General features: G+C 41.0%; 1 protein-coding gene across 2 annotated transcripts in view; it reads left to right on the forward strand.

Annotated features, from left to right (window-relative positions):
• KCTD19 (potassium channel tetramerization domain containing 19) overlaps positions 1-13,287 on the forward strand; it is a 32,348-nt gene that overhangs the window by 3,837 nt on the left and 15,224 nt on the right. Inside the window, exon 2 of one of the 2 annotated variants that reach the window (XM_024732379.1) lies at positions 1,461-1,757. The exons of the other annotated variant lie outside the window; for it this stretch is intronic. Coding sequence (XP_024588147.1) covers positions 1,461-1,757 — 297 coding nt within the window. The remainder of the gene's footprint in view (positions 1-1,460; positions 1,758-13,287) is intronic. 2 annotated transcript variants of the gene reach the window in all.

Here is a 13,287-nt window from a genome sequence, read left to right on the forward strand (position 1 = left end):
CCCGGACCGGGGCATGAACCCATGTCCCCTGCATCGGCAGGCGGACTCTCAACCACTGCGTCACCGGGGAAGCCCATTATCTATTATTTTGATTCAGGTCATCCTAGTGGGTGTTAAATGGTATCTCATTGTGAGTTTTGCTTTGCATTTCCCTAATGACTAATGAGGCTAAGTATGTTTTCATGTGCTATTGGCCATTTGTGAATCTTCTTTGAAGAAATGTCTATTTAGATTCTTAACCCACTTTTAAATTTGGTTATTTGTCTTTCTGTAATTGAGTAGTAAATGTTCTTTTTACATAGTCTAAGTACAGATTCTTTATCAGATAGATGATTTGTTCCATTATATGGGTTGTCTTTTTACTTTCTTGATGATGTCTTTTGAAGCACAAATGTTTTTACTTTTGATGAAGTTTTATTTATTTATTGGTTTGTTTATTTATTTATTTCACTTTTTGTATCTTATCTAAGAAGGCATTGCATAATCCAAGGTCATGAAGATTTTGTTTTCTTCTAAGGGTTTTATATCTTTACCTCTTATTTTTAGGTTTATGATCCATTTGGTGTTAATTTTTTGTATGGTGTGGGGTAGGAATCCAACTTTTTTTTTTTTTTTGCATGTGGATGTCCAGTTGTCCCAGCACCATTTTTTGAAAAGGCTCTTCTTTACCCATTGTCTTTCTTGGCTCTCTTGTCAAAATTAATTAACCATAAATGCAATGGTTTATTTCTGGACTCTTAATTCCATTTCAGTTATTCAAATGTCTGTCCTTGTGCAGTAGCACACCATCTTGATTACTGTAGTATGTTTTTGTTTTGTTTTTTTTGTTTGTTTTTGTAGTATGTTTTGAAAGTGTGAAGTGTGAATCCTCAAATTTCATTCTCCTTTTTCAAGATTGTTTTGATTATTCTGGGTCCCTTGTATTTCCATATGAATTTTAACATCAGCTTGTCAATTTTTGCAAAAGAAAAAAAAGCAGTTGGAATTTTCATAGGGATTGTGTTCAATTGTACAATAGATCAATTTGAAGAGTATTGCTACCATAACAGTATTGTCTTCTGATCCGTGAACATGGGATGTTTTTCCATTTATTTAGGTGTTTTAACTTTTCTTTCAACTATGTTTTGACGTTTTCAGAGTACAAGCATTGCACTTCTTTTGTTAAATTTATTCTTAATTACTTTATTCTTTTTGATACTATTGTGAATGGAATTGTTTTCTTAATTTCATTTTTGTGTTGTTCATTGCTAGTGTATGAAAATACAGTTGATTTTTTATATTGCTCTGTACCCTTCAACCTTCTTGAACTCATTTCTAATAATTTAATAGTGAATTCCTCAGGATTTTCTTTATGCAAGATCACATCATCTACAAATAGAAATAATTTTACTTCTTCCTTTCCAATATGGATGCTTTTTATTTCCTTTTATTGCATAGATCTCTTTTCATTTTCCCTTTAGGAGGAGGCTGGTATGCCTCATGAGTCAGCAGAGGATTTGTTTCATTTCAATGTCGGGGGCTGGCATTTCTCAGTTCCCAGAAGCAAACTCGCTCAGTTCCCAGACTCCCTGTTATGGAAGGAGGCTTCAGCGTTGACCTCTTCGGAAAGCCAGAGGCTGTTCATTGACAGAGATGGTTCCACATTCAGGCATGTGCACTATTACCTCTACACCTCCAAACTCTCCTTCTCCAGTTGTGCAGAACTGAACTTGCTCTATGAGCAAGCACTGGGTTTGCAGCTGATGCCTTTGCTGCAGGTAAGATACTCTTGTCTTCCAGGGGTGGTGATCAGTAACATAGGCCTTACATCACTAAAATATTGTGTCCTTTTATATATTCGTTGCTGAGATGATCCTCTTAATGAGGAAGTGTGATGAGTTAGATAAGGTAATAAACGGTACACTAGAAATGCATGTTCTGAATAAAGGATTTCATCCTGACTGTGCCTTATCTATGCCAGCAGCCACCACAGACCCAGGATAGGACTTTCCACGGCCTGAAAGGGTGTTCTTGACTCTTGGAAATCCTAGCTTAAGCTTCTTCTTTCTTTTGTTGTTGAATTTTAAAAGGTGGAAACACTAGAAATTGTAGGATTTTCTACATACACTGTGTCTGAGATTTAAAATCTACAAGACTTGTCAAGAACATTACTTCTTGGGACTTCCCTGGTGGCCCAGTGGTTAAGAATCCTCCTGCCATTGCAAGGGACATGGGTTCGATCCCTGTTCCGGGAAGATCCCACATGCCGCGGAGCAACTAAGCCTGTGCGCCACAACTGCTGAGCCTGCACTCTAGAGCCCGAGAGCCACAACTACTGAGCCTATGTGCCTAGAGCCCGTGCTTCAGAACAAGAGAAGCCACCACAATGAGAAGCCTACTCGCCGCAACTAGAGAAAGCCCGTGCGCAGCAACGAAGACCCAATACAGCCAAAAAATAATTAATTAATTAATTTTTAAAATAAGGACATCACTTCTCACTGTGCCTGTTAGGTACACAGTGTTCACTTACAGCAAAGTAAAACGTCCTCCAAACTGCAGAATCTTTCATTTGTCTTCACTTCTCTGTTTTCCAAGACTTCTTTTCTCGGTGTAAGAGCTTTAAATACCTTTACTTTTAAACCATCATAGTATCACTGAAGAACATTACCTTCTTGCCTAATTTTTCTCCAGACTACAGAAATCATTTCTGTGGTTTATCTTAATTAGTTTATTCTTAGTTTTTGAACAATGATATTTTTTTAACCTGGAAGAACTAAATATTATGACTGGGAAGGACCATTGGCCATGCTCCATGTTAATCCTACTGTCTGGACAAGGTGTTGTTTATTCTGTCTTCACGAGCGCTGACTGACAAGCCACAGTGCAGCTCAGTGCACTATGAACTATGCCTCTCCAACACCTCAAAGAAGAGAATTGAGGTAGACCATGTATATCTGGGTCATATGGGAATGAGAACATTTCATAATGCATGTTTTTATGGACACTGTTTACGAAATCAGTGTTTTCTCTTAAAAGGTATTATACATTTGGAAATCAAAATCTTTAACATACTCCAGTGCAAGTTGTTGTATATTCTTTTCTTTTTATTTTTTTTAAAGTTACCTACCCGAAATAAAAATTTTTTCAACTATCCCAGGAACTGAGTACTAGAATTGCTTACAATTGGCTTCTAAATCACTTAAACAGCCCGGATTGTCAAGATGGCTGCTGATTTTTTGGGGGGGGCGGTTGCACCACACGGCTTGTTTACTGACCAGGGATCGAACCTGGGCCCCTGGCAGTGGAAACGCAGAGTCCTTACCACTGGACTGCCAGGGAATTCCCAAGATTGCTAATGATTCTATACCAAAGCACCATTTTGTGGGGAAAAGGAGGGAGTCACTTGCAGAAAATCAAAGAGATCAAGGCAATTTTTTGAAGAACCATTTTAAAGAGCACAAGCCTATTATACAGTTTATCAGCCCTTTAATTCCTTTGATGTCCTTACTTCCCAAATTGAAACAAAATATATTTGGGAAGCAACTTCTAAATGGGAGGTAACAACTCAGAAGCCAATGAATTGGTCCAATTCCAAAGTTCCAAGTTGTGTGAGCAGTAGTATTTGAGGAATCATATGGATCTGCCTCCCTAAAACAGACCAAAAAATAAGTGCTTATGTTTTGGAAATGGTGCTCTAAATAAACATTTAAGCCAGCCCAGCTGAAGTGGTATTTATTTGTTGAAGCAGGGTGTAAATATATCTGGAGAATCAACAGCAATCTCAAGCAAATCAACAGCCTCACTCGTTTCCATCGCTTTCCCCACTCCTAAGGCCTGTCCACATACTGAGGTTCTTGCCTAAATGTACAAACATTTTGCTTGGAGAAAATGGAGTTTGCCAGTTCTAGTCTAAAGTCCCTTCTCAGGCAGCCCACCTTAATGCATTCAGCCAGTATTTATTGAAAGCACTGTGGTTACCAGGCATTATTCCTATGGGCTTTAAGGAAAACATAGGATGATCCAATAAAAATATAATATAAACCACATATGTGAGCCACGTGTGTAATTTAAATTTTTCTAGTAGCCACATTAAAAAAAAACCAAGTGAAATTAATTTTAATAATATATTTTATTTAACCCAGTATATTTAAATACTGTCATTTCAATATGTAATGAATATTTTAAAATTAATATATTTTACATTCTTTTTATGTACTAAGTCTTCAAAATCTGATGTGTATTTTACACTTAAAGCACATCTCAGATTCAGACTATCACATTTCAAGTACTCAATAGCCATATATGGCTAATGGCTACCATATTGGACAGCACATATCTAAATTGTTCTAACCTGTTAGTGCTGCTCACTGTAGAGTCCTTCAGATTTAGCCCCTAGCAATAAAAATGGGACTTTGCCTCCCACTAACTAAAGTTCCCATGCACGCAACAGGAGGCATATCCTACACAGGATTATCTATAGTATAGTAAACTTTGTTGGAAAGCCATATAGGAGCCAACAAGTAGAATGAGATGGGAAGCTTCTGGAGGACAGGTGCCTGAGCTCACACTGCTGCTCTGCTCTCTACCCTTCCTCATCCCTACCCTTTATCTCTCCCCGTCCCCCAGCCCCGTCCACCTGCCCACCCCACCTCCCCCTGGCCTGTAGCTTTGGCCTTCAAAGGGCACGCTCAATACCTATTATTGTCTTGATTCTAAGTGTAACATTTATTGTGTATTGAGCACTAATCACAGGCCAAGCACTGGAGCTATAGGCATAAACCATACAGCCATACAAGGTCAGATAGAGGTGTGTGCTATGAAGAATAGAGCAGTGTTTCCTGTGTAATAGTGAAGGAGGATGGCATTTCTGTATTCTAGAACTTCTTGGGGTTTCAGAATGTGTTTATATGATTTTCTTTTTGTATGTATAGTTTTTATTTATTCTGTCAGTCACTGCCCTCATAGTACTGGAATTTAGTTGAAATAATAAAGCATTTACATCTAATCTGCTTGTTTTGTAATGTACTGATATGTAGTATGTGGTAAGGAGATAGCAAGTGACTGAGGCCAGCTACTCCTTTAGAAAGAGTGGTCAGGGCTGGCCTCATTGACAAGGCAACATTTGAGCAGAAGACCGAATGAAAAAGGGACAAGTCATGCAGGCATCTGGGAAAGAGCTTTGAGGCATAAGGAACAACAAACACAAATACCCTGAGGTTAAACGAGTGACTTGGGAGAGGCAGACTTAGCAGCCATTGTCAGGTGCAATGAGAAGTAAGGAGATGCCAGGGCTTCCCTGGTGGTCTAGTGGTTAAGACTCCACGCTTCCAGTGCAGGGGGTGTGGGTTCAACCCCTGGCCGGGGAACTAAGATTCCACGTGCCATTCAGTGTGGGAAAAAAACAAAAAAAGTAGGGAGATGCCAGAAACAGATAAGGTCAGAGGAGGCTATGGACCAAATCTTGCAGAGTCTCACAGGTGACACTGAAGACCCAGGATCTATTCTAAATGTTATAGGTACCTCTCGGAGATGTTTAAAGAAAGAAGTAAAATTATCAAATTTAACATTTTAAAAGATCATTAGACCTTGGGTTAAGCAATGTTTTCTCAGGTACAGCATCAAAAGCACAAGCAACAAAGGAAAAAATAGATGAATTTTGAATTTCATCAAAATTTTAAAATTTTGTGCTTCAAAGGACACCATCAAGAAAGTAAAAAGACCACACACAGAATGGAACAAAATATTTGCAAATCACATATCTGATAAGGGACATGTATCCAGAATATATAAAGAACACTTACAACTAAACAACAGAAAGACAATCAAATTTTAAAGTGAGCAAAGGATTTGAGTAGACATTTCTCCAAAGAAGATATACAAATGGGCAATAAGCACATGAAAAATGCTCAATATCATTAGCCATCAAAGAAATGCAAATCAAAACCATGATGAATTACCACTTCACATCCACTAGAATGCCTCTCATCAAAAAGACAGTAACTGGTGTTGGCAAAGATATGGAGAAACTGGAACCCTCATACACTGCTGATGGGAATGTAAATTTGTGCAACCTCTTTGGAAAACAGTCTGGCGGTTCCTCAAAAAGTTAAACATATCATATGACCCAGCAGTTCCACTCCCATGTATATACCCAAGAGAAATTAAAACCTACAGGATGTCCACACAAACACTTGTAGACAAATGTTCATAGCAGCATTATTCATAATAGCCAAAAAGTGGAAACAACCTGTATGTTCATCAGCTGATAAATGGACAAAATGATATATCCATACAATGGATTATTATTTGTCAATAAAAAGGAATGAAGTACTGATACACGTAACAACAAAGATGAACTTTGAAATGTTATGCTAAGTGAAAGAAGTCAGACACAAAAGGCCATATACTGTATGATTCCATTTATATAAAATGTGCAGAATACACAAAGTTAATAGGGACAGAAAGTAGATTAGTGGTTGCCTAAGGCCAAGGTATGGGGTGAGAAGGATAGGGTGAGCAAAAATAGGCAATGGACTGTAAATGGGTACAGGGTTTCTTTTTATCATGTTAAAATAGATTGTGATGATGGTTGCACAACTCTGTAAACATACTTAAAATCATTGAATTGTATAAGTGAGTAAATTTTATCATTTATATATAATATAAAACTTATTCACATTAAATATAATATGAAATATATTTCAATAGAGCTATAAAAACATCATTAACTTCGGGCTTGACATTAGACCTGGAGTCAGCAAACTATTTACATCCCATGGACCAAATCCAGCCTACTACCTTTTTTGTACAACCTGTGAGCTAAGAATTGCTTTTACAGTTTTAGATGGTTGAAAAAAATCAAAAGAAAAATATTTTGTGGCACATAAAAATTATATGAAATTCAAATTTCAATGTTCATTAGCAAACTTTTATTGGAACACACCAAGCTTATTTGTTTATATATTGTCTATAGCTGTTCTCAAGCCACAATACAGAGTTGAATAGTTGCAACAGGGACTATATTCTCAAAGCCTAAAATATTTACTATCTGGCCTTTTACAGAAAAAATTTTGTTGACCTCTGGCCTAGACTCTACTGGGGCAAGGGAGGAGCAGGAAGACAAGTTAGGAGGCTCCTGAAGCATTCAAATGAAAGATAGTGATGGTTTGGCCTAAGGTGGTAATGGTAGATTTATAAGTGTTCAAATTCTGGATATGTCTTGATGACAGAACTGATAGGGTTTGCTGATGAATTGGAGGTAGAGTGAGAGAGAATGGATAACTCCTCTGTTTGTATCCTGGGCAATCAGGTGAAAGATGTATTCTGAGGTGCAGGCTCAGAGGGAAAAATGAGGAGTTGGGATTTGAATGTATTAAGTTTGAGAGGCAAGAAAATGGTGTTTGTTAAACATCCAAGTGGTGATGGGGAGGAGGCAGCCAGATGTATAGGTGTGGAATTCATGGAAGCAGTCAGGTCTAGAGACATAAATTTGGAGTCATCAAAGTTGGTATGTAAATCCATGAGCCTGGATGCTTAGGAATGTCATATCTTGTTCACAGGGGAGATATAAACTAGTCATTACAGGTCTGTACATTAATGTCACAGTGCTTCCTAGGACCTTCTGTGTAATTTGGGAAGTCCCCTTTGTGTAAATGTAAGCTGCTCCAAGCCTCTCATGCTATCAGCTTGGATGGGAGTCATAGCTGCTACTGCAGAGTGTGAAATTTTTCTTCCGGGTAACTCACAAGGGTTCAAGGTTCATGGCAGACTGTTGATTCCCTTTCACTTGCCCCCTTGAAGTCCACTGAGGACTTAGTACGTTGACAGTATATGCTGCTTGCGTTTCCTTTTTCATTGCCTTCTGACGACTTCTAAGTTTGGAAACTTAAATCGTTCCACCTGTGAGTGTTCGGCTACCAGCAAGCAACCCAAAAATGCCTGCATTCCTTGTGCTCAAGGGAGCCAGAGAGTTTTTATGTTGATCACACAAATGATGCTTTTAAGAAAACAGACCACTGACGAGTCTCACATTTCCTATTACTCATGATGTGAAGACAGATTACCACTGTGATCTTGTAAAGGAAGATTATGTAAACAGCAGATATTTATCCCAACAGTGTAGCTCATCTGTGGATATGGGTAAGTGGACAGCTCAAGTGTAAATGCCTTGACATGGCATCAGGGCTCCTCACAGGACAGCCCATCTGCTTGTCCTGACTCATATCCCAACACATATACAGACCTACATGCATGCATGGGCACATACGCATGCACATATGTGCACGCACGCACACACACACACACACCCCTCAGTGTTCAGGCATGTCACTGAGCACCCTAAATGCTTTCTCTCCACACCTTTTCACTTGCTGTTCCCTCTTTCTAGAATGCTTCCCCTTCAAGATTTAGCCTAAATGAGGCCCACTGGAAGACTAGCCTGACATTTCCAGGTAGAGTTTTGCCTCTCTGCTCTCAGATCAGTGCTAATTCTGTTGAGACCATGTATTCATATGGCTTTCTCCCTCACTAGCTTATATTCTTTTCATGTTCACATTCCTAGCATCTCAGTACTGGGCCTGTAACAGGTGTTTGTTTAATAAATATCTCTGAGAGAACATTGAATGATATACCCAAGATGACCTGTGAAGGCTGAATCTACTTCAGGGTGAGGGGGCCGGAGCTGGCAGTGGAGGGGCAGGTTTGAGACGATGATACGTGTGTCTTATTTGGCTTGTTTGGCTGATAGCAGCTGTTCTGAATATCCTTTTGTTCTACCAGCCTTGCTTCCTTTGAGCTTCCAAGTGGTGCTGGCCCTCCTTGTCTTTACAAAGCAGTTGGAGATTTGCAATCTCCCCCAAGCTCTCTTACCATCACATTCCTTCCAACAGTCCACATCAGAGCATAAGGCATCTCTGAGCACTGCTGCTGCTTTGGAAAACCTCCGTTAAGTCCCAAGGCTCTGCCAGTAGGGCATTTGTCAGCCATCTTTTGGCAACCACATACACACACACACACACACACACACACACACACACACACTCGCCCCTGTGCCATCAGTCTTATGTTCCATCTGATTGACATATTTTTTCACTATTATCTAGGCCGAAAGCAATATCAGTTATCCTTGTGCTAGCAAGTAGCCATTTGAATTCAGGTCTGTATTTCCCTAAAGAAATCCTCCCTGTAATAACTTTCTGGGTCATAATATATAAAGAGTAAAAGTACTAGAAGTAACATTCAGGCAGAAAAAAAGGGAATTGAAGTCCACAGAAGACCAGCCACATGCTCTGTGGCAACTTCAGTCAGCAAAGCCAAAGGACAGCTGGAGGCATGGGCTCTCTGAAGTGCTCTTCACTCATTCATTCATTCATTCCACAAAAATATATTGAGATCCCACAGACACTATTGTGGGTGCTGCAAATACAGCAGAGAACAAAACAGGCAGGGTCCTCCTGGTCTTGGAGATTATATCTATTAGGGGAGACTGGCAGACAGTAAATAAATAAGTAGGTGTTATTGAGACCAACAAAGCATGTTGAAGGGGTTAAGGGATGCTTCCCGTGGATTCTTACAGCACCCAAATGGCTTCCCATGAGAAGAAGCCCTTGTATTTCTAGAAATCAGAGCAAGGATTGGCTGAGAAAGTTTAGAAAAAAACCTAGTTGAGGCTCCTGGGCCTAATGCTTCCAGCATGTCTTGAGTGGCAGGAATTGCGATCTTTGTAGATTTACTTGTTTGTGTGTTTTGTTTTTTTTTTCCTTTTCAAGATTTGTCAAACATACCTTTTTTGGGGGAAAATGGTACTGCTTACACTTTACATTAGTGGAAGTAGCAGGAAATGGAGATTTCATTTCTATAAATTAGATCATTCTTCCCTCAACTAGCACATCTCTCAAGCTAGTTGGACTCTCGTTACTGACCCGCCCCAAAGACACACCTGGGTACCAAAGAGCACCTCCAAATAGTGCATCTAGGTCCATCCTCAAACAGGTTGTTCTCCCAGGTAGGGATTTCCCTCCCCCAACATGTCGCCTCCCCAGTGGCTGATTTAGAGTTGTTCAAAGGCACCACTGTTTCTTCCACTGAGAATCTCGGGATTTGAATCTGCAGATAAAGTAAATGGCAGGTTCAGGTTCCAGTGATTCGGTTAGCTTAGGATAGGCTTGGAATGATACGCTGTCTCTTTTAAGCTCTCCCTAGTTTCACTTCCTTTTCATGCTACTTCACCCAATGTCTTTCAATCCATTACGGATCAGACCCAAGCTGAGCCCTTTCTTCCTGTCATCCTGTCTCCATCTCCTTCATCCCTGTCCTTTACCCCATTAGATCTTCCCTCTGGACTCCAGCTCCCAGGTTGGAATTGCTGCCTCCACTGTCCTCTGAACTCTCTGGTCTCTGCCCATTGTAATCCTGAGCTGGCTTTTCCTATGGTTTTGGATTCTCACCATCTTTCTCAGTTTTTATGAGTGCAGTCTGCTTTTCTGCCAGCTCCTTTTGGCTCCCCCATGTCTCATTTTGCTTTTCATTCCAGAGGACTCAGCCCTCCAGCCCTCCATTTTTATGCATTCTTTCATTCAACACAGCGATTCTGAGCACTTACTACATACTAGGCTCTAGACTAGAAGCTGGGGTTGCATCAATCCAGTCCTTTTTCCAGGAGCCTCGGTAGAGGGGGACAGACAGGCCTGAAACCAAGCCACAGGCTGAGATAGAAAAGTTTGCAGGGGTCTCTGGGAACAGAGGGGGAGGATGAACCACTCTGGCTGGGGGAGGCTCCAGGCTCTTCAGGCAGGGAAGGGAGGAGAGAGGTATTTTGGGAAGAGGGAACAGCATACATAAAGTTGAGGAGGTATCACTGAACATGGTGTGTCTTTGGAGTTTTATGCAGTTAATGTAACAGATGAGGGGGTGGAGACAGAAAGAATGGTGGCAGGTGAAGCTGGAAAGGTAGTTTGAGATTTGACCACTAAAAGGAAGGAAACTAACATAATATTTCCTTTAATCCTTACAACATCTTCCAGATTTTACTGTCTCCACTTTGCATGTGAGGAGCCTGAGACTTGCAGAGGTTAAGTGACAAATGGGAGGCAGCTGGTTAAGAAAAGTGGTTAAGAGCACAGGCTCTAGCATCCTGAGTTCCAGTCCTAGCATCTCCACTTACTTGGGGCACTGAGTACTCTTTCTCTTCCTGGATCTTGTTTCCTATTTGCTAAAAGAGAGTGATAGTACTAGAGCCTACTTTGTGAGTGGGGGGACGTTATGAGGATTCAGTTTAAAAGTGCCTGAGCAGTAAATGTTAGCTCTTAAGTGTCAGAGTCAAGATTGAAACCCCAGTCTGTCTGAGTTCAAGGCCCTTGTATTGCTCATGTATACCCTGCTCCTGGTTCTTGATTGTGAAGGAGCTTACGTGCACTGCTAAAGAGAATTTGGACTTGATCCCATAGGTAATGGGGAGCACTGAAGATTTTTAGGATGGGGAGTGGTTTGGACTCATTTTCCTGTTTGAAAAATCACTGAATGGAGAGGGCCTGGGGACAAGGAGACCAGGACTGGGGGAAGGGAGAGGAGAGAAGGGGTGGTGCCAAGAGCAGAAGATGGAGTCCTAGGACTTGCTGGCTGACTGGGTGGAGATGGTGTGAATATCATTCAAATCACAGTCCCTGCTTTGAATCCTTCAATGGCTTCTCTTAACCAGGGGATAGACTCCTCATCCCAGCTGACAGAGCTCTTCACTCTCTGGCTCTTATTTACTGCTCTGAATTCACCTCACACATTCCCTCAACCTCCATACACCTTAAACAAAGCCACATTCAAGGCAGAGAAGCAGGTGGATGAGCATATATCCCTACCTACTGTCCCCCTGACCCTGTCCTGTCCCTTCTGTGCACAGTCACCATTTTCCTTTCTTTGCCTCACAGCACAAGTACTGCCAGGCTATTATCCCTCACCTTAACTCAATAATCCTGCCCCCCCACTGATACAGAATCTGTTCCAGCCTCTCAGTAACCTTCCTGGCACCTCATTTTTATTCCTCTTTGCCCAAGACCAACTACTCCCTCATACGGAAATCAACCTCTCACTGATTTTCCTCCGGAGAACGGCTACAGTTTGACATAGAAGCTAAAGTCGTGTGCAGTCTTGAGCAAAGAGGGACAAGAAAGCTTGGGTCCCCTTCTAATGCTGTTGAAAGAAATCCCAGAGTTCCTGGAGGTCCTGAAACTTCATAACTGATGCTGCCTCTTATCTCAGTATATGTAAACTGTGGGATCCAGGCACAGTATCTGACTGTGGCCCTGGGGTTGTACAAGTATTTCTCAAATGAATGAATGACAGACTCACTTCTGCTGTTTCACGCATGCACTGTTCTCCTCCATTGTCAATGCCAACAGGAAAGCACTCCACATGACCCTGCCATTGTCCAGTCCTTCCACAAATCCATCAGCCCCCCAAAGTGGGGAAGATTACCCGCTCCGGTCCTCTCCTTTTACAGACCTTAAGCAGTTGTGAGGGTGCATTTTATAGCCATGGCCACCAGAGGGCTCTTCTCAAAGCTCAGAATTCCCTTGAGCAGCTTCACAAGAGCTTCACCTGTGTAGCTAAGCAGGTTCTTTTATCAGTTTCATACTGCATCTGAGGTGTTCTATCCATTCTGAGGCTCTTAGAGAAAGAACTGGTCATGTGGTGCCTTTAGAGGACTACTTTTCCAGCTATTTCCAAAAATTTCTTGGGAAAATACTATTTTCTTCTAAGGAAGGGACAGAAAAAATGGGCTTGATGTTATGGTAATCTGCGCCCTGTGCAGGACTTTTTAGGGAGGGTAGGTCCCTGAATGTGGGCAGCATGAAGACTCTACTCTGGGCTTCAGCCCAACCTAGCTGGGGTGCTCCATTCCAGCCTCAGCCCACCCCTGGTCACCTGCTCCTTCAAGTGGAGAAGCTGGACTTGGAAGACTGCTTGGGCAACTCACAAATCCTTTGACTGCAACTGTCTCATCAGCAAAGTGGGAATGCAAACACCACATCTATCTCACAGAGCTGTGTCAGGGTAAATGAGAAAATGTAGGTAAAAGTGCTTTGAAAAGCGATGCTCAGTGCCACCTCCATTTCCCTACTTAAATAAATCACATTACAGGATTAGGATGAGCACAAACAATAAGCAGATCACAATTATAACAGGTCAAAAGGGTTTCTGAACTCTTGAGGAGAACTGATAGCAGAAAATCTCAAGTTTTTAATTATTAAATATAAATTACTCTTAAGATTGCATAAGATAAATTTCTATCAATCAAAATTATAATCCAGAAAAAAT

Source organism: Neophocaena asiaeorientalis, unplaced genomic scaffold, assembly GCF_003031525.2.
Source record: "Neophocaena asiaeorientalis asiaeorientalis breed wild unplaced genomic scaffold, Neophocaena_asiaeorientalis_V1.1 scaffold90, whole genome shotgun sequence".
In the NCBI taxonomy this organism is placed as follows: Eukaryota; Metazoa; Chordata; class Mammalia; order Artiodactyla; family Phocoenidae; genus Neophocaena; species Neophocaena asiaeorientalis.